Source organism: Natrix helvetica, assembly GCF_964273705.1.
Source record: "Natrix helvetica genome assembly, chromosome: 6".
NCBI classification, from domain to species: domain Eukaryota; kingdom Metazoa; phylum Chordata; class Lepidosauria; order Squamata; family Natricidae; genus Natrix; species Natrix helvetica.
The window spans coordinates 11,309,230-11,331,220 of NC_138553.1; the positions used below are offsets into that span (position 1 = coordinate 11,309,230).

Sequence of the window (21,991 nt, forward strand, 5' to 3'; positions counted from 1 at the left end):
TTTGAACACCCCTGGGTTTTTTTTCTAAAGGGTTAGGGGAGCAAGGGTCTTGTAACTTGACAGCTTTAAGACTTGCATGCTTCAAATGCCAGAGTTTCTGAGCCAACACTTTGGTTGCTAAGTAAGAGCGTTGTTAAGTGAGTTTCATCACATTTTACAAGTTGCCCACGCCCACCCAGCCACATGACTGCCAAGCCACTCCCACTCAGTCACATGGCTGACAAGCCACTCCTACCCAGTCACATGGCCGACAAGCCACTCCCACTGGTCACATGGCTGACAACCCACTCCCACAAAGCAGGCCACACCTACAGAAGAGGTTCTAAACAATTGTGAAACCCACCACTGCTCCAGGGGCTACGGGATTGCTACAAACTGGGGAAACATCCTGGGAACAAATCTCCAAGCTTAGATCATGAAAAGATCTGGGCCTGATCAGATAAAAAAAATTGATCAAATCCTGTGGCCAAACTGAACAATTGTTCCTACGAAGTATTTGTTCCCCTAAATAGAATGCCAGTAGATCCTTCCCATCATTTTTCTTTTGGTACACTCACTGGAGAAGAGCCTAATGCTGGGAAAAATTGAGGGCAAAAGAAGAAGGGGACGGCAGAGAATGAGGTGGCTGGATGGAGTCACCGAAGCAGTCGCTCTGAGCTCAAATGGACTCCGGAGGACAGGAAGGCCTGGAGGAATGTTGTCCATGAGGTCGCGATGGGTCGAGATAACTTCGCAACTAACAACAACAATCATTTTCTTCTGGTAATTGGGATTAAGAAGTATGTGCCATGAACAGAGAAGTTTTATTTGGTCAAGAAGCTGCTGACTTTTTCGACTCTTACTATGGAACAGCCTCTATGGCAGAACTAAATTTCCTACCTAGGTAGTCTAATCCATTTAGTGATCTTCCAAAGCTACAACAGCACTGAAAGAAATGACCTATGACCATTTTTTTACACGCGGCAGCCTCCTTGTGGTCATGAAATCAGTATTTGGATGCTTGGCAACTGACTCGTATTTATGACGGTTGCAGTGTCCCGGAGGGGTGGGGGACACAATGCGATCCACTCTTGCGACCTTCTGACAAGAAAAATCAAAGGGGAAGCCAGATTCACTCAACAACCATGTGACTAACTTAACCACTGCAGTGATTCACTTAACAACTGCGGCAAGAAAGGTCATAAAATGGAGTAAAACTCACTTGATAAATGTTTCATTAGCAATAGAAACGTTGGGCTGAATTGTGGTTTAGAGTTAAGGACTACTTGTACAGGGAGGGGCCAAAAAACATCAAGATGTCAATCAGGAGCAAAACTCACTTAACAAATGCCTTACTTAACATCAGAAATGTTGGGCTCAATCATGATCATAAGATCTTTTTTAGTGCAATTACAACCAGAGAGGTTTAGGCTGTGGAAAAACTGGTACGTTGCTCCTGGATTGGGAGGATCCATTCACCTTACAAAATAATTATACTATGATAGGAATAAAGTCCCACTGAAGTCAATGAACCGTCTGTCTGACAATGTGGTTAGTTTCCTGCTAGGAATCTTGTTTAATGGCCGATTAGCAAACTTTTTTTCCTTGCACAGCACACTTAACTTGGTTATTATTTTATCCCATTTTCTGAATGGGGTGGGTGGTTTTTTCTTTTTCTTTTTTCTTTTAGTCCCCCTGAACCTACCCAGCTCATCTAACCAACATTAGCATTAATCAAGCCGGTCCCTGGTCGAAATCCAGATGCAGCATCTTTTAATTGGATTGCTCAAACTTTTCCTGCGAGTCTAGCCACCGTGGGGAGATCCGAAAGTCGCGTCGGAGGCCCGCGTCCAAAGAAACTTGGCAAACGACGAGGCAAAGTTGGCTTCTTGATTCTCCCTCCTCTCTCACATCTTGGGATAAAAGGGGTGGCGGAAGCCACAAAACCCAGCCTCACAACCCAGCGGAATCAGGAAAGGGGGGAGGGGGAAGTGACCCGTTCAGACGACCATTCATTCCGACTTAATCAACAGGCTGGGAAAAGAAGAGGGCGGATCTTCGATCTCCGTTCAAACACCCCCCCCCCCCGGACGTCCGCAGACCGAGAGGTTATATAGCCACGGGACGGTGCAGCGGGCAAGCCGAGTTACTTCCCGGGCATCGTAGAGGAAGCAACGGACAACGTTCCAGCGAGGGTCTCCGCAGCTGTAGCATCTCCACATCCCGGGTCAGCCCGGCCGTCCGTCCATCCGCCCGGCGGAGAAGTTGACTGACTTTTGGCTGACTTGGGTTCTCGAAGTGGCGCCGGGGATGAATGTCGTGCGGGTAGCCATGCTGGGCAGCGAAGGGACGGGCAAATCCGGTAAGGCGCTGAGGCAGGTGGCTTCGGAGCGGCGCTTCTGGCGGGCAGGCGGGAGGGTTTGCTGGCTATGGAAAGGGGGTCGTTACGCTCACACGTACACGCGCTCACACGGGGATCGCACCCTCTGTCTGAGCACCATAAGGAGCTGGTGAAAAATAACAGAATAACAGTTAGACGGGACCTTGGAGATCTTCTAGTCCAACCCCCTGCTGAGGCAGAAAACCCTATGTCATTTCAGACTATTCCTAGGACATTTTCAGAGTAATAGAATAACAGAGTTAGAAGGAACCTTGGGGGATCTTCTAGTCCAACCCTCTGCTCAGGCAGGAAACCCCATTTCAGACAAAAAAATTGGTTGTCCAATCTCTTCTTAAAAACTTCCAGTGTTGGAGCATCAACAACTTCTGGTGGCTGGTCGTTCCACAGATTACCTGTTAAGAAATTTCTCCTCAGCTCTACATTGCCTCTCTCCTTGATTAGCTTCCATCCATTGCTGCTTGTCCTGCCCTCAAGTGCTTTGGAGAATAGCTTGACTCCCTTCCTCTTTGTGGTAGTCCCTTGAGTTGAGCTTCTCTCTACTCTTGCAAAAATACGGATGACCACCAGATGGCAGAGGAAGACCCACACTGAAATTCTCTGTTGGCTGTATCTGTTGCAGTAGTCCAGATAGATGCCCAGATAGATGCCTGCCTTATTCCTGATGCCTGTATGGAGACTTTTCTTAGCAAGCTTATTGATATTCTTTGCATGTCCTAATTTTGGGGTGGATTTCCTCACTTCCCAGGCCTATGGTTTCCTAGTGGTCTCTCATCCAAGTACTAACCTGCTGCTGTGGAGCTCTCGTCTCACAACCAGGAGGTTGTGAGTTTGATCCTAGGTAGGGTCTCCTTCTTGGTGAGGGGGTTGGACTAGATGACCTGCAAGGTCTCTTCCAAATCTGTTAACCAGTTCAACTTGTTTTTGGAGACCACCCAAATCAGCTGCATGTTGACCAACTCCAATGGCACCTGATGGTAACAAGCCATCCCAAAATTTACCAAATATCTTTGCTATTACAGATGAATAGTAAATTGCAACCAGTTGTGTGTCTGTGATATACTCTGATATACATACATACATACATACATACATACATACATACATACATACATACAATATATATACACACTGCCTGAACAAATCCCTGCAGATTTTTTGGCAAGGTTATTCAGAAGTGGTTAGCAATTGCCTCCTTCCTAGGGCTGAGAGAGAGTGACTGGCCCATGTCCCAGCTGGTTTCGTGCCCAAGGTGAAACTAGAACAGGTTTCCCCATCTCTAGCCTTAACCATTACACCAAACTGCCTCTCAGCGACTGGTTACCTGTTGCAAATTCATTTTCCAGCCCTTGATATACATTCAGCTGCTGCAGCAAAAGTATTTTGATAATAGGTTCATACTATTTTCTTTTTTTTTTAAAAAAATAACTTTTTGGAGTTGCAAATTGCAGCTTATTAATTTAGAATGGGATTCCACTTTTTATTTTAAAAAATCCTCCAACTTGAGATGCAATTCATGAAACCTCTAAGACATTGTCACAAAGAGTGAGTCAAAGCACCTGAAGGCAGGACAAGAAGCAATGGGTGGAAACTAATCAAGGAGAGAAACAACTTAGAACTAAGGAGAAATTTCCTGACAGTTAGACCAATTAATTAGTGGAACAACCTGCCTCCAGAAGTTTGAAACTTCCAGTGCTCCAACACTGGAAGTTTTAAAGAAGATGTTGGATAACCATTTGTTTGAAGTGGGGTAGGGTTTCCTGCCTAGGCAGGGAGTTTGACTGGAAGACCTCCAAGGTCCCTTCCAACTTTGTTATTCTGAAAATGCTCTAGGAATAGAAAAAGCATTTGACTTCCAACTCGCTCTGTTGCAGTAGAATAAAGCAAATAACATCAAACCTCAACTTTTTACTTTTCCAGAACAATATAAACTAGCCATTTCTATGACAACAAACCAACAAATCTCTCTCTCCCTCACTTTTCTTTCCCCTTTTCCTCCTCCTCGCTTTCTCCTATTATTTGCTTTCATATTTTTGTATGTTATATTTTATTCTATAATCTAATAAAATAGGGAAAGGCTCTAGGAATAGTATCTTAGTAAGTATGGTTGTAAACATTTCTCCAGGTCTCCTCTCCTTTTCACAATTCTTTAGTATCCTATTTAGATAGTAGTGTAAAGTTTAAGTAGAGATGATTGCATAATTGGTTACCTGCTTGATCTGTTTGTCCTTGAAGAATTACAAGCTGTATCATCAATCTCTTTGCTCTTTTCCAACCAGCTAATCTATTGCATTCCAGTTTTCTACTGTACAGTAGTTTCCTGAACCTTAACGAGCAAATTATATTTTCCAGTCTATTATTCACTTGTATGACACAACAAAGTATATGATGTGCCCAGCTGGTCAGATGATGTAATTATTGCAAATGATAAAAATGTATTCAAATGATATACATTTGGATTTAACAGACAATTGGATTTAGCAGACATTCCTTTCTCTGGAAAGTTGAAGTTTTATCGGAAAATAAATGAGTTGTAATCTTGGTATTTCCATTTTCCCAATCCATAATTCCACTAACCTAGTGAAAGAAGCAATGAAATTTAGTTTAGAACCAGTGATTTAAATATCCATCAACAAATCTGGTGCAAAACTGTTTTTTACCATGGTAAGTGGAGGTTGAGAATATTTACTAAAGATCACATTGTAAGTTATAGTGAGAGAAAAGCTGTTAATGTCTCAATTGTGCATAATGCTAAACAGACTGTGGTTTATATTTAGGTTATAATGCACAGAGCTATAGATTAGATTATGATGTGGTAAATGAATGAGATTATTATGAGTTATTTGACAAAATGTGGTTAAAATTCAGGATCATTTTTAGGATTTAATTCTAAATTTAGAAGTCCTTTGGGCTTTCACAATCATGCTAAATACCAGAATGATGAGTTTTTGGTTTGGACCTAGCAAAATATATGAACAAGCCAATGTGCTTTGTGCAACATGGTTTAAGCCATAACCCATGTGCAGGGAACCTTGATGGTTTCTTTGATTATGGTTAGAATAAATTACGGCTTAGAGCATAACATAAAACAGTCTTCCTTCTAATTTTAGGTTTTACTTCTAAGGCTCCAATTTTGGATGAAATGCAATTCTGCTCTAGTGTACCTTGTATAAGCCCAAGGCATAACTTAAAGATACATGATGCAATAATCGTATCTGAAATCTGATCCAGGTGAAAGATTGGGTAGGTGTTCTTGCATCATGGAAGATAAGCAAGAGAGAGATAATCTCAAAAACAACAGATGTTCAGCTGGGTATTACCCATAATGGGAAATATAATTCCAGATCGCTATCTTTTTCGGCTTGTCCATCCTTCTTTTCAGTTGTTTCTATGCAAAACTACGTTAACAATAGCCATCTTCACACAACTTGTTAGATCGCACAGGCCATTTAATATGGCTGTGCAGATTCCTTTTAAAAATCCATATAATAGCAATAGCACTTAGACATACGTATATCACTTCATAGTGCTTTACAGCCCTCTCTAAGTGGTTTGCAAAGTCATCATATGAATTCTAACAACGTGAGTCCTCATTTTACTGACCTCTGAAAGATGGAAGGTTGGAGTGAACCTTGATCTGGTCAGGATCAAACTCCGGGCAGTGGGCAGAGTTAGCCGACAATATTGCAATCTAACCATTGTGCCACCATGGCTATATAAACATAACCACTATATAAATATAACCACTATTAGTGACTGTCCTATGGAGAATTGTTCTGTGTGAATTGTTCTGTAATTACCATCTTCTGCTTGGAATTTGCTATGTCTTCGCCTTCTTTGCATTTGCCCTTCACAACCAGGGTTGAGGAACAGCATGCAATAGGTAGTAGGGAAGACTGGCCTTCATAGTGTAGGTAGTACTCAATTTACAACCACAATTGGGACCAGAATGTCTGTTGCTAAGCAATGTGGTTGTTAAATGAGTCGTAACCAATTTTGCAACCTTATCTGCCAGGGTTGTTAAGGAGACAACTGCAATTGTTAAAGTCACTCATGCACTGGTGACGTCTCGCCTGGACTACTGTAACGCTCTCTACATGGGGCTTCCCTTGGGACGCGCCCGAAGACTGCAGCTAGTCCAGAACGCAGCCGCGCGGGTAGTCATGGGGAGTACTAGGTACTCCCACGTAACACCTCTCCTGCGCGAGCTGCACTGGCTACCTGTGGTCTTTCGGGTGCGTTTCAAGGTTCTGATCACCATCTTTAAAGCGCTCCATGGCATAGGGCCTAGTTACCTGCGGGATCGCATCCTCCCACATACATCCCTGCGGCCAATCCGCTCTCACAGGGAGGGCCTTCTCCTGGTGCCGTCCACGAGGCAATGCCAACGGGCGACACCAAGGAGTAGGGCCTTCTCTGTGATGGGCCCAACCCTCTGGAATGACCTCCCCCCCGATATTAGAACCACTACTGACCTCCGCTCCTTCCGACAGAAACTGAAGACACACCTGTTCCGACTGGCTGGTTTGGCATAATTTTAACGTCTACCTCCTGGCATACACATTCTTACTGGTTTTTAGAGGGATATTGTTTTAAATTTAACTTGATATTTTAAACTTTTGTATTGATTTATTTATTAGCTGTACAGTTTGGCATATTTTACCCTCCTCTTATACATGTATTTATATAGTTATTTCTACGTTTTAATCTGTTGTATTTTAATACGGACTGTACACCGCCCCGAGTCCCTTTCGGGAGAGGGGGCGGTATATAAACGCTAATAATAATAATAATAATAATAATAATAATAATAATAATAATAATAATAATAATAATAATAATAATAATAATAAAGGAATCCATTGAGTTGGTTGATAAGCAAATCTGGATTCCCCCATCGAGTGTGCTTCTTGAGCCACAATGGTGCAGTGGTTAGAGTGCAGTACTGCAGGCTACTTCTGCTGACTGCCGGCTGCCTGCAATTTGGCAGTTCAAATCTCACCAGGCTCAAGGTTGACTCAGCCTTCCATCCTTCCGAGCTGGGTAAAATGAGGACCAGATTGTTGGGGGCCATAGGCTGACTCTGTAAACCGCTTAGAGAGGGCTGTAAAAGCACTATGAAGCGGTATATAACTCTATAGTGCTATGGTTATTGTTGGAAGCCCCTGGGAAGGTCTGAAATGGTAATCATGTGACCCTCAGGATGTTTCAGTCTTTGTAAATCCATGCTAGTTGTCAAACACTTGCATTTTGATCATGTGGCTGCAGGGATGCTACAACAGTCATAAGTGCAAGGACCGGTGATAAGTCACTTTTTTCAGAGCTGTTGTTACCTTTGAATGATCATTAAATGAATGGTTAGAAGTCAAGGACTAGCTGTAAGATAGCTGAGGTGGTTCAGTAGGTGGTCCTAATGTCAGCTCAGCAACAAAAGAGAAACTATCCCTTTTATGTTTTATTTGTATGCAACCTTAAGGGCAACACAATGTATGGCTACAACAAATAGGTTACATCTGTGCAATCCAAGTGGTCTCACCAGTGTTTACTCAAACAAACCACATTAAGTAATTCATATGACATCTGGAAGACACAACAACATGACCACTAGATTGGCAGCTAAAAAAAAAAGCTTTCTATATTTCTTTCCTGCCATCTAGCTGTAATATTGATATTTGCAGTGCAGAAGTGCAGAAGACTTTTTCCTGGGTGAAAGATAGATAGATAGATGATAGATAGATTGATTGATTGATCGATCGATAGATAGATAGATAGATAGATAGATAGATGATAGATAGATGATAGATAGATAGATAGATAGATAGATGATAGATAGATAGATAGATAGATAGATAGATAGATAGATAGATGATAGATAGATAGATAGATAGATAGATAGATGAGCAGGGAGTTGGACTAGAAGACCTCCAAGGTCCCTTCCAACTCTGTTATTCTGTTATTCTGAAAATGTTCTAGCGATAGAAAAAGCATTGACTTCCAACTCGTTCTGTTGCAGTAGAATAAAGCAAATAACATCAAACCTCAACTTTTTACTTTTCCAGAACAATATAAACTAGCCATTTCCATGACAACAAATCAACAGATCTCTCTCCCCCTCACTTTCTTTTCCCCTTTTCCTCCTCTCCGCTTTCTCCTATTATTTGCTTTCATATTTTTGTATTTTGTATTTTATTCTATAATCTAATTAAATGGGAAAATGTTCTAGGAATAGTATCTTAGTAAGTATGGTTGTCAACATTTCTCCAGGGCTCCTCTCCTTTTCACAATTCTTTAGTATCTCATTTAGATACTAGTGTAAAGTTTAAGTAGGGATGATTGCATAAAGGGCTACCTGTTTGACCTGTTTGGGATTATAAATATGATTGCAGTCCAGTTTGGGCAGCCCTAATATGCTTGAATAAATACATTGTAGTAAAATAATAGTGTGTGAAGCGAGGCATTGTTCTTGTAGTGCTCATGTTTAGAAAGTCTTCGGTGAAGTAGGAATGATGACATTCACATAAATACACCTTAACATTCGAGGCTCTGTTCATTTGTGCATCTCTGGCCTCAAGAGTTGATTCCTGGTTTACATCTTGGGACCTAAATAAGCCTTGCATTGCATTGACCAATTAAGTTGGGAAACTAAAACCAATATGCAATTTTCAGAAGTGAGGCAAAGTAGGAGTAGAAAGGACTGTGTATCTTGTCTGCTATATATAGGTTTGCAGCCTGACTCATAATCCAATTATTAGTTGGTGTAGAAAGTTAGCCCCCCACCCCTCCTAGAAGAATGAAATATTTTAGGAAATTTTAAAAAGGCAGGATAAAATATTTTCCCTGAAAGAGAAATAAAAATCTTAAGGGAAATAGAAACTCAGAGCTTCAGCTTCCTGCCCCCAGCAGATATTTTGGTGCACATTAAGAGAAACTGGGCCAGCCTATCTACAAGACAAAAGACCTCCAGCTCCAGGGTGATGGGATTAAGACATAACCCCTGAGGACATAATAGGATTGGCCCTTTATCTATCTAGTAGCAGGGCTTACTGCATTGCGAAATCACCCGGGGACATTACATCAGCCTAAGGTTCCACCAAACTAGAATCAAACAAACATGACTCAACATGGGAGTCTGACTACAGCCAATAGAATACATGCTCTTGCCCCAGGAACAGGAAGCTCAAGTTTCCTCCCAATCAGCTGGGACTCAGGAGGCAGAGAATAGATGGGGGCCGGGCCAGTCAGAGGTGGTATTTACCGGTTCTCTGAACCACTCAAAATTATCGCTACTGGTTCTCCAGAACTGGTCAGAACCTGATGAATACCACCTCTGCCCTCTGCCCATCTAGCATCACTGCATTTCAAAATTTCCTAAGGACATTGCATCACCCAGTGAGGTTCAACCAAACTTATCTCAGCTATGACTCCTGCATAGCCCCATGGGAATCTGACAACCAATAGAATATATTTCTTGCACAGGAACAGGAGGCTCAAGTTCAAAGTCCAAGAGAGGGTACAAATGCCTCTCACTCTCCACTCCATGTGGTGAGTGAATGAGTGAGTGAGTGAGTGAGTGTGTGTGTGTGTGTGTGTGTGTGTGTGTGTGTGAGAGAGAGAGAGAGAGAGAGAGAGAGAGAGAGAGAGAGAGAGAGAGATTTTCTTTAGAAAAAAGTAACACTCCCATGGCCCCTTTACTTTGTCTTTTCAGCTCTGACGGTGCGCTTTCTGACAAAGCGATTCATTGGAGAATATGCCTCCGATTCTGGTAAGTTTCCACTCACTTTGAATCTTCCTTGCATTTTATTTACACTCGCATGATCGAGATCTTACTGCTGGTAACGGAAGGGGTATGTGTGTATGTGTCACTTTAGAAATAGGGCACTTAATAAACGTTGTGAGCTCTGTGCTTTCAAGAAAAACACAAAGATATTCTGTGACTTTCTTTTGGGCCTGAAGATTTAACATTTATTTTTCAGATTGAGGCAGGGAAGTGGTAGCAATAGATGTTAAATTGCCTTGGGATATATAAGTGATGGTTGCCTTACCCAGCCTGTTTATTCCTCTTTTTTTTCCCCCTAACAGAATGCATTTATACAAAACATTTGTATCTGGATGGAAAACAAATTAACTTGGAAATATATGATCCTTGTTCCCAAGTAAGTTGGAAAACTGGACAATGAGCACGCATAATGAATATTCCTTCCTCCTCCTATTTTTTTCCTGCAATGATGGGTTGGGTTGGAAAAAAGTGATTGGCCCAACGTCACTCAGCTGGCTTTTAGGTTTAAGGGCAAGATTAGAACTCACAGTCTCATTGTGATTGGCTCAAAGTCATCCAGCCTGGTTCTAATCCCTAAAGCGGGATTAGAACTCACGGTCTTCTGGGGATTGGCCCCAAGGTTATCCAGTTGGCTTTCGTGCCTAGGGAGGGACTAGAACTCACTGTCTCCTGGTGATTGGCCCAAAGTCACCCAGCCGGCTTTCATACCCAAGGTGGGACTAGAATTCACATTCTCCTGCTGATTGGCCCAAGGTCTTCCAGTCAACTTTCATGCCTAAAGCAGGACTGGAAATAGATAGCAGAAGGAATTCAATGCCACAGGTTGCTGAGAAGGGAGACACTTACCCAGTAACCTTAGATGATGATTAAAAAAGAATGAAGCCTGTTCCTGAGACCAGCTATGTTTCAAAGTGCCTTTAAGATGTTTTGGATTACTCGTATGACAATATCTGGAATGATGGCTTGATTTAGTAAGGCAGAGAATTCAACTAAATGGCATCATTTTTTTAAATCGATGCAGGTTGTGCAATTCGGTTCATACACAGATTGCATTGTGCTTCGACCAAAGTTGATTTTCTACACTTTAACAGACAATGCCAGTTGGAGAATTTGATTAGAGTTGATAGGGGCTCTTCACTTAGTTGGTTTTCTAAATAATTTTAGTTTACCCACCATCTTTCAGAGTAATCCATCTCACAAGATCATGGTGTGAATAAAACAAATAGAACCATGAAACCAGTAAAACCATGTAGGCTAGCTGCTTTATAAAAAGCATGGAATAAACTTCTCACCTGGGCTAAAAAATTTGCATATGCAATAGAATTAGATAAACGGCAGACTATGTGATAAAAATGTTAAACTGACTATGTCAACTGCATGTATAGAAAATTTGTTTAAAATGTTTTATAGATGGCATTTTGCATCGACAACATTGGCCAAAATGTATAAAGGTAGATTTGTTAAATGTTGGAAGTGTAATCAACAATTGGGTTCATACTATCATATGTGGTGGACTTGCCCGAAAGCTAAAAAATATTGGATGAAAATACATATTTGGTTGTGAAAAATGATAACACAACATATAAACTTGAAACCAGAGACATTTTTGTTCGGCATTCTACTGGAACAAATACGCTAAAAAGACTATATATCTGGTTTTACATATACTAAATGCAGCCAGAAATATATCAGCACAACAATGGAAAAACGATGAGATTCCGTCACATGAGAATGTAATTAAGAAAATACTAGAATGTGCAGGAATGGACAGTTTAACACTTACTATTAAGAATAAAGAAGAAACTGAATATTTTTTGACGTGGGATGTATTTTATCAATGGTTAGACCAGTGGTGGGCAACCCGCGGCTCGGGAGCCACATGCGGCTCTTTACACCCTTTAATGCGGCTCTTCTGTGTGCCGGGTGCCCGCTCCCCTCCCTCCTCTCGGGCTTCGGAGGGAAGCTTCTGCAAAAGCCCAGGCGAGTGACAACCAATTTTGGTCCTATGACTGCAGAATGCTGCAAAATACCATAAATGCAGGCCAGTTGTTGAATGTTTCAAATGTGATTGGAACACTCAACAAGGTGACCACAGTGTGTGTGTGTGTGTGTGTGAGTGAGTGAGAAAGACAGACAGAGAGAGGAACAGAGAGAGGGAGTGAGGGAGGGAATCAGAGAGAGACTGACAGACAGACACACACACACACACAGACAGAGAGAGACAGAGGGGGGGAGGGAGGGAGAGAAAGATAGACAGACAGAGAGACACACACAGAGTGAGTGATTAAGTGAATGAGTGAGAGACAGACACACCCACATACACAGAGTGACAGAGAGAGAGGAAGGGAGGGGAGAGAGACAGAGGGAGAGACAGAGACAGACACACACACACACAGAGTGAGTGAGAGACAGACAGACAGACACACACACACACAGAGTGACAGAGATGGGGGAGGGAGGGAGAGAGAGAGAGACAAAGAGCCAGAGAGAGAGAGAGAAAGAAAAAGAAAAAAAGAAAGAAAGTGGGAGAGAGAGATGAAATTAAAAACAACAACATACAAACCTGACTTACTCAAACTATCCAAGGAAATGCAAGGCCAATGTTCACATTAGTGGTTGTGACTTTGTCAGTCAATGTCAGGATGTAATTTTCTCTACATTGTAAGGCAAATTTTACGGAATTTAACGTTATCGATAAATAATATCGTTCTAAAGTTTTTGTTTCATTAGTTGTGTTATTTGTATCCTCCCGACCTATGAGGATACTTGCATGCAGAATATTCTCAATAAAAACTTATTGAAACTAAAAACAGTGTACCATCCTATGTATTTTCGGTTTTAAAAATGTGGCTCTCAAAGTAAATTTCAATCGTGGTTTTGGCGAGATTTGGCTCAGTTGAAAAAAAAGGTTGCCCACCACTGGGTTAGACCATAGAAATAGAAGTTAGAATGGAGGGTATATAAAAAGAGTAAATGTTAATGTGGAGAGAGTTTAAAGATGATGATATTATGTATTGTTGTTATACTATTATATAGTTATATTATTAATACTATTGTGATGAATATAACAACAAATATGTGGATTATGACTGTACAAATAACTGTACCTAGATCACACACTGTTTGATGGAAATGGAAAGTAATGTAAATAAAACAAATAGGACATTAGAAAAACAAAAAATACCCTTCTTATCTGGAAAAAAAATGTTCCGACATAATTACAGTGGGAATTAATTTCATTCTGTCCATATAACCCAACCCTTTGAAATCCCAAAGTGTTGGATTAGGGACAGCTCAGGGGTGGGTTCTTACCGGTTCAGACCGGTTCTGTGGAACCAGTAGTGGTTTGGCAGCCTGGGTCGCTGGAACCCGCAGCGACCCAGGCCTGCCATGCCGCCGAACCATATGTGTGCCATAGGTGCTGCCATCTTGTTTTTTGCTTCTGCACACGCACAGAACGATTTTTATTGCACTGCACATGCGCCCGCTGTGCACCCACGAGCAAACTGGCAGTAGTGCCTGCTGCAACCTACCCCTGGAATGGTTCTTCCAGGAGCAAATCTATGTACGTGGTTCCTAAGTATTGATACCAAGGTCAGTTGGTATCAATACTTACTGTCAATTAGGCTGAAGCAGGTTCTTCTCCAACCAAAAACACAGTATAAACTGCTTGCCTTTTTGCCTTCCAGCCTCGACCAGGGAAATTGTTACTTGCAGATGAACTCCAATGGGCCGATGGATTTATTGTGGTCTATGACATCAGTGACAGAACTTCATTTGCGTTCGCAAAAACCTTGCTGTACAGGATCCGCGAGTGTCATGGAGGAGCTTGCAAAAGGCAAATTAGGTACTGACCGTGAGTAGGAAAGCTGAAAGCTTGATGTGGCTCATCAGGTCAACTCGCAAAGCATCCCTGGCCTGCTTGCTTTCTTGCTAGGGAGTTTTAACCTCAAGTATTTTGTGGAGAGGTAGACCTTCTCCCCCAACTGGAATGGTCATTGCGGAGCTCTGTGTTTGTCTGCCTGTTCCTTATAGGTTTGTGCCGCTTTAGCTAGCACTTTTTTTTGACATTCTCCCAGGTTGCTTTCAGCGTTGACTCTAATCCAGTCGGTCAAGCTGACTGAGGAGGGGGGATCCCTTGGATATTCAGGCATTGGGACAAAGTCCATGCCACTCACTACCCTGTTTCCCTGAAAAAAAGACCTCCCCATATAATAAGCCCAATTGGGCTTTTGAGCACATGTGCTAAAATAAGCCCTCCCCTGAAAATAAGCCCTCCCTGAAAATATTGCAACACAGCAGCAGCCATGAGGTGACCACGCTCGCCTCCTCCTGCACCTCAAAAAAAAAAAAACAAGTCATCTCCAAAAATAAGGCCAAGCGCTTATTTTGGGGCTCAACAGAAAATTAGACCCTGTCTTATTTTCAGGGAAACACGGTACTTTGAATGGAGTTAGTCCTGTGCTACTGTGAACAGCATTATTATACACTACCTCAGTGAAAGGCAGGAGGTCCGCCCAATTGGACTGCTGATAGTTTATGTAGGAACTCAGGTACTGCTCTACCGTAGCTTTCAGTCTCTCTCCCCCCCCATTGGTTCTCGGATGAAAGGCCGAGCTAAGGCCCTGAGATGACCCAATGGATTGCAGGAATTCCCTCCAGAACTTAGCCGTGAACTGGACCTCTCTGTCTGAGGTAATTCTTCATGGTACTCCATGCAGGCAGTAGTTGTGCTTCAGAAACAGTTTGGTCAACTGGTGGGCTGAGGGTAGCCCACTGCAGGGTATGAAGTGCGTCTGCTTGGAAAATAAGTCTATTACAGTCCAGATCACTGTGTTCCCCCACTTTTTGGCAACTCCACTATAAAGTCCATTGCTATTTCCTCCCATGGCCTCGTTGGCTCACTTATCGGTTGCAACAGTTCGGATGGAAATGGGGCTAGATTCAGACTTGGTCCCTTTAAGTCAGGCATGGGGAACTACAACCCTTTTATGACTTGTGGACTTCGACTCCCAGAATTCCTGGGCCACCATGGCCATGGTTCCCCACCCCCTGTAGGGAAACCCCAATAAAAACCAGGAACAATGAATCCAGTTGATTGCAGTGTGTCTACCTAGTTTGATTCAGTCAGGCTTCTTTTTACACACAGACCTTCCAAATAGAAATTCTACATAGTTTAAAAACCAGTTTATTAGGGTCAGCTTATCTACAGCCCTAGATCAAGCCACCTCGGAGTAAGTTTTATTGAACTGTGTGACATTTACAACTGTCAGCCCACTGAAATTCAATCTCCGCTTTTAATTGCGGTGTGGGAAAGAAATTGCTAGTGTGAAGGATGATCCCCATCCAATAAAAGCAACTCTCCGATGACTGGTTATTTTTTCCACAACCTTTGTCTTCATATATGTGAATCTGTCACCATCAATAGTCCAACGTGAAAACTTTGTGTCTGTTCACTTTCCGGAGAAAATGGCCAGCGGTTGCTCATATTTCACTCTCCTCGCTTTAAAAGCAAACAAAAAACACCAGGGATCAATCAGGAGTCTAATAGAAACATTTAAGAGTTTTGCCCAAACGGTTCCCCAAACATTTCTTTGGAAATCAAAACAATTCCAATGTGTTAAAAAATATAGGCTGGTCCTATAGAGAAGATGCCTTATTCTTTGCTGATTTTTAACCTAGCATTGCACATTGAGCATGATATAAATGGAAAACATTTTTTTGAAAAGAGAAATGTATGAATTACCATATTTTTCAGAGTATAAGATGCACCTGTTTTCCTCAAAAAAGAGGCTGAAAATCTGGGTGCATCTTATACACTGAATACAGCATTTTGTGCCTCCCAAAACCCCGCCCTCTTCACCAAAATGGCCGTGCATAGCCTTCAGGAGGCTTTCAGAGACCTCCTGGGTGCTGGGGAGGGCAGAAATGAGCAAAAAATGGGCCGTTTGTTGCTCAATTTTGCCCCCCCCCCCAGGTCCCAGGAGCACTCTATAAGCCTCCTAAAGGCTATGCATGCCCTCTTTTTTTTTTTTTTGACAAAAATGGGCCTGTTTTTGCAAAGAAAGCCATTTTTGCTCAATTTTGCCCCCCCCCCCCCGCCAGTCCCCAGGAGCACTCTATAAGCCTCCTAAAGGCTATGCATGCCCTTTTTTTGAAGAAAAAAAAAACGGGCCTGTTTTCACAAAAAATGGGCCGTTTTGGGGAGGTTTGCAGAGTGCAAACACTTTTTTTTTTTTTTAATGCCTCTTCAAAACCTTGGTGCGTCTTAAACTCTGGTACATCTTATACTCTGAAAAATACGGTACATAGATGTGCTCAATTGGGAATGTGTATCAGTATAAAAACACAGTTGTGTGTCTCACTTCTATCACTTAAGGTTGTCATCTGGGAGGACCAAGGACATGCCTTCTCTGTAGTGGTATCTGCCTTATGGAACAGCCTCCCTTTTGAGAGTTGGAAAGCTTCTACTCTATTTGCCACATCTCTCTCTCTCCCTCTCCCCCCCTCTCATCTCAGTTGTCTGTCTATCATCCATCTTTCTTTTTGTTTGTCTGTCCCTCTATCCCTCTACCCATCTATCTACTTACCTACCATCCATCCATCCATCCATCCATCTCTCTCTTTCTCTCTGTCTCTATATCTATATAGATGCCTTCGATTTTATGAGAATTGAATTTGTATCTTTTAATATATTAACTATTTTGATGCCCAAGATTGAATTGTACAGGTAGTACTCAGGTTATGGCCTGGCCGTCATGGCTGTAAAACAGCATGGTTGTTAAGTGAACCCGTGATTCACTATAGCTGCGATTGTGCTGAAAACTGAATGTAAATAACAGTTTTTGGCAAAATCACATGGTTGATGGAAACTACAAACAGCCATAAATATGGCCCAGTTATGGAGTGCCTGAAGTACTGTCATGTTACCACAGGTATTATGGATAAAGATAGGGCCATTGAAATTTTGAACAGTTGCTAAGTGACTAGTTGTAAGTTGAGAACTACCTGTATAAGATGGTATTTTAATATAAACAATTTAACTACCGTATTTTTCGGAGTATAAGACACACCTTTTTCCCTCAAAAAAGAGGCTGAAAATCTGGGGGCATCTTATACACTGAATACAACATTTTTTGCCTCCCGAAACCCCTCCCCTTCACCAAAATCGCCGTGCAGAGCCTTTTGGGGGCTTTCAGAGTGCTCCTGGGGGCTGGGGAGGGCAGAAATGAGGGGAAAATGGGCCAGTTTTTGCTCAATCCCCCCCCCAGCCCCCAGGCGTACTCTATAAGTCTCCTAAAGGCTATGCATGCCATTTTTTTTTACAAAAATGGGCCCATTTTCATGAAAAATGTGCTGTTTTTTGCTTGTTTTTGGGTGGCCCCATCCCTTAGGAGCATTCTGCAACCCCCTAAAGGCCATTCATGCATTTTTTGGAAAAAAAGGGCCCATTTTCACGAAAAACGGGCTGTTTTTGGGAGGTTTGCAGAGTGCAAAAACCTTTTTTTTAAAGTTTGCCTCTTCAAAACCTTGGTGTGTCTTATACTCCGGTGGGTCTTATACTCAGAAAAATAGGATAAATAAAAATACATTGCCTCTCATACAAGTTCCATAAGGACGGTGATTTAACATTTCAGAACACTTAACAGAAGTCAATGATTTAAGCAGAAGAAAGTTCTCTGTTTATCACATTTCTTTTTCTCAACTTACTTTATCCAGAACATCAGAGTGCACCGTGGTTTTGGTTGGGAACAAGCAAGATTTGTGCCACGTACGAGAAGTCAGTTGGGATGAAGGACAGAAGTTGGCCCTGGATTACAGATGCCAGTTTTGTGAACTGTCAGCTTCAGAACAATGCCAAGAAATAGGAACGATGTTCAGCCAAGCTTTGAAAAGCCTCACGGCTCATCCCAAGGGGAAGGAGAAGAGACGGCCCAGCGGCTCAAAATCCATGGCCAAACTGATCAATAACATGTTCGGAAAGAGGAGGAAGTCTGTCTAGTGAGAAGCCCACCAGAAACGGGCAGGGAGCTAAGACACTGTCTCTCACACATATATGCACGCGCATGCACAAAGGATCTAGTTCACACGAAGATCTTAGCATGTCACCCAAGGAAGCCACAGAAATGATTGCCGTATTCCCACCCAGCATGGCAAAAATCATCACTTAAATCCAGCCCTTTGATAACTCTTCTGGGAATATAGTTTTTTCCATGGCAGCAGATTGACTTTAGAGCATACTCAAGTTCGGTACATGGTTATTAAGGAATGAATTGCAAGTTCATCGCTAATAATCTTAACTGAATCCAGGCAGGAAATATGAGCAAGGATCAGGAAAACGATGTGGTACGGTGCCTTTATCGGTGTTTCCCATGCTTAGCCATTTTTAAGACATGTGGACTTCAACTCCCAGAATACCCCAGCCCGCATGCTGGCTGGGATATTCTGGGAATTGAAGTCCACATATCTTAAAAATGGCTAAGCATGGGAAACATTGGTCTAAATCAATTATGGTGTTGATTTCAACAATAACAAAACCTCTTTTGGTCGATGTGAAAGAGAGGCTGTCCACAATTTACATTGGGAAAGGACTACCCAAGACATCAACAAGGTCTCTGACAAAGCAGGAGGGAAGGAAAATCTTGAACTATTAGCATCTTTTCCAGAAGTGACATTAAACTCATATCAATTTAAGCATGTGCTTTCCTGGCTACAGCTCCTTTCCTTAGCTTGGAACAGACTTAGGGAAAGATTAAAATCTGATTGAAGCCATATCAGCTCATTCCTTTTGCCAGCTTTTGTCTGCAATCAACCATGTGTCAGTGTTCCCTTCTAATATATTTTAGTGTCTTTTAAACCACTTAAGTGCAGAGTCAGGGGCTTCTTGCTAAGGCTGGCCTTTCATTAAATTGTTGTGGCTGGCCAGTGGATTCGGACAGTGAGGAGGTTGTGGAGGAACATGGGCCAGTCCTGGAGTCTGGGGAAGGCTCTGACGAGGGCTCTGTGTCGGAGGCAGAGAGGGGGCCACAGACATAGGCCAGTTATCAGCTGCCTTCAGAGTCAGACATCAGTGAGGCAGAAGAACAGCTGGAGCCTATTCCCAGTGTGTGTATGCACAGAGTTGCCAGATGAAGGGAACAGCAAAACAACAGATTCACTTGGAAGTAAGGCCACAGGTGGATGATGAATGGCACCTCTCAGAGGAAATAAAAGAGCGAAAGGGGAGTGGAGTTTGCAGGAGACGATTAGTTTGCTTAATTGGTTCATGACTCTCCGAGACTGATATCGGCCTGGCAGCTCTCCAAGCCAGATAGGATCTGTGACTCGAAATCCTCCCTTGAAAGACTTTGACACCAAGAGCAGATCAGAGGGATATGCAGCTGCCACATGATTCAAGCCGCTCTGCCCACACCATCATTAGTTCATCCCTGCTCCATCTCTGTCACCGACAGAGAAGGTTGTGCCCCAACAGTACTGACCCAACTCTATACCTATTGGATAAACTCTTCACCTTACTCGCTATTCTCAAGGTGTATCACTCCCAAAGCACCATCAGGGGTGGGCTTCAAAAATTTGAGCAACAGGTTCTCTGTGTTGGGTGGGTGTAGCCATGGTAGGTGTGGTCTAGTCAGGCTCCTGCAGTTGGGGGACGGGGGGGCGTTTTCACCTTCCCTAGGCTCCAGAGGCTTTCCTTGAGCCTCTAGGAGGGCAAAAACTGCTTCCCCCAGGCTCCAGAGGCCCTCCGGTGCAGTGGTGGGTTCTTACTGATTCGGATGAACTGGTAGTAGCTTGGTGCCCTGGATCACTGGAACCAGCAGCGACCCAGGCATGCCATGCCCCCAAACCGCTTCTCCCGGCGGCGCCACAGGTGGCACCATCTTGTTGTTTTAGTTGTAATTTTAGTTGCATTGTGCATCAAGCATGCACACACACAGTGTGCCCCTCAGCAAACCGGCAGTAATCTCTGCCAGAACCCAGCCCAGCCCTGCCCATTTCCGGTCTTCCAGAACTTCTAGGAGGCTCCTTTCCCCCCCTCCCCGAGCCTCCACACAGGCCCTGCACTTACATCCAAAACAGGCCACGTGGAGACTCCCGGGAGGAGAAGACCAGGGTGGGCAGGGCCAGCCAGAGTTGGGATTTGGAGGTTCTCCAAACTGGTCATAATCTTAGCTACGGGTTCTCCCGAAACTGGGCAAACCCGTAGCAGCCCATCCCTGAGCACCACCCTTAGCATGCTACTGTTGCTATGGTCTTCTTCCAAGAGCTGAGAGAGAAGAATTGGTCCAAAGTCATTCAATACAATGCAATACAATACAATAGTAGAGTTGGAAGGGACCTTGGAGGTCTTCTAGTCCAACCCCCTGCCTAGGCAGGAAACCCTATACTGTTTCAGACAGATGGCTATCCAACATCTTCTTAAAGACTTCCAGTGTTGGGGCTTTCACAACTTCTGGAGGGAAGCTGTTCCACTGATTAATTGTTCTCACTGTCAGGAAATTTCTCCTCAGTTCTAAGTTGCTTCTCTGGCTTCAACTGGCTTCCTGCCTAAGCAAATCTAAAACATACATTCCCTCAGTTTCTAGTTTTGTAGCTTTAACCCCTACACCGGTGGTTCTCAACCTGTGGGTCGGGACCCCTTTGGGGGGTAGAACGACCCTTTCACAGGGGTTGCCTAAGACCCTCAGAAAACCCATATTTTCAATGGTCTTAGGAACTGAGACACCAATTTTATGTTTGGGGGCCACCACAACATGAGGAACTGTATTAAAGGGCCGCGGCATTGGAAAGGTTGAGAACCACTTCCCTACACAAAACAGTTTCTCACTGCTTAAGAAGTTGCAATCGATGCTGATAATTTTATGTCAGTGTCAGGCCCGGAAGCCATTTTTTTGCATTGGGCCTTCCGGCCTGTCACATTTAATGCTGTGGGAAATTGGGAGGGGAGATTATATGGAGTATGGGAGCTATATAGTCAAAATAGCATTCCTTTCTCAGAGAGTCAAGGGCATCTTGCCCTGTACCAGGAGTGGCGTGACTGGGAGGCACGTCAAGCGTTGGAGTATTTTGTTGGGGGTGTTACTTGGAACCGAAACATTCAGCTGGTGGGAGGGGATGTCTAACCAAAGTTTTGAAGCAAACTTTATTTAAAAAAATAATAAAACTAGCATAAAGGTATCCCATCGTCTCTTATTTCCAAGAAGAGTAAAGAAAATGCCTGCCTCCTGGCTTAAAGTTAACACAAGCCTCTTATTCTTGGAAGGAGTAAAAGAAACTTTAGCCAAATGACGGTCGCATCCCAAGGCAATAATTTTCCTCTTTCTAAAAACAGAACACTTGACAAGCTGCTAACTATAACACACTTTTGGACAGACCCTAGTCTTTATCTTGTCCTTCTCAAAAAGAAAACATTTTCATCAGCTGTTGATGGAGATTCACAGTTCACACATCATGCTGTTACGATTCCTTCCCTGCGTAAAACAGGAATATGCATTGGGATCCATTCTATTCACTCAGCACTGAGACTGCCATGTAAACAGAATAAAACTATTTCCTTATTTTTTAAAAAAATAAAAAATAATGTTTCATGTCTTTTAGAAGCCTGGATTTGTTGATAGATGATGGTCTTTTGCGCCAGCTGGGTAGCAGCTGTGGTCTTTCCTGAGCTTGTCTCTTTGTGCAGAAGAATTTTGTAATTTGGTAATCGTTTGGTTTGACCTGGCTGTAACATAGACAATAATACAATACAATGCAATGCAATGCAATGCAATGCAATGCAATGCAATGCAATGCAGTGCAATGCAGTGCAGTGCAATGCAGTGCAGTGCAATGCAGTGCAG

General features: G+C 42.9%; 1 protein-coding gene across 1 annotated transcript; it reads left to right on the top strand.

The window, feature by feature from the left end:
- Positions 1–2,146: 2,146 nt before the first annotated feature.
- RERGL (RERG like) lies at positions 2,147–21,677 on the top strand. The gene is made up of 5 exons (XM_081956720.1): positions 2,147–2,341; positions 10,083–10,139; positions 10,457–10,530; positions 13,844–14,001; positions 17,874–21,677. Exons 1-5 carry the CDS (start codon positions 2,290–2,292, stop codon positions 18,154–18,156), a joined length of 624 nt encoding a protein of 207 aa, XP_081812846.1. The 5' UTR covers positions 2,147–2,289; the 3' UTR covers positions 18,157–21,677.
- Positions 21,678–21,991: the final 314 nt, after the last annotated feature.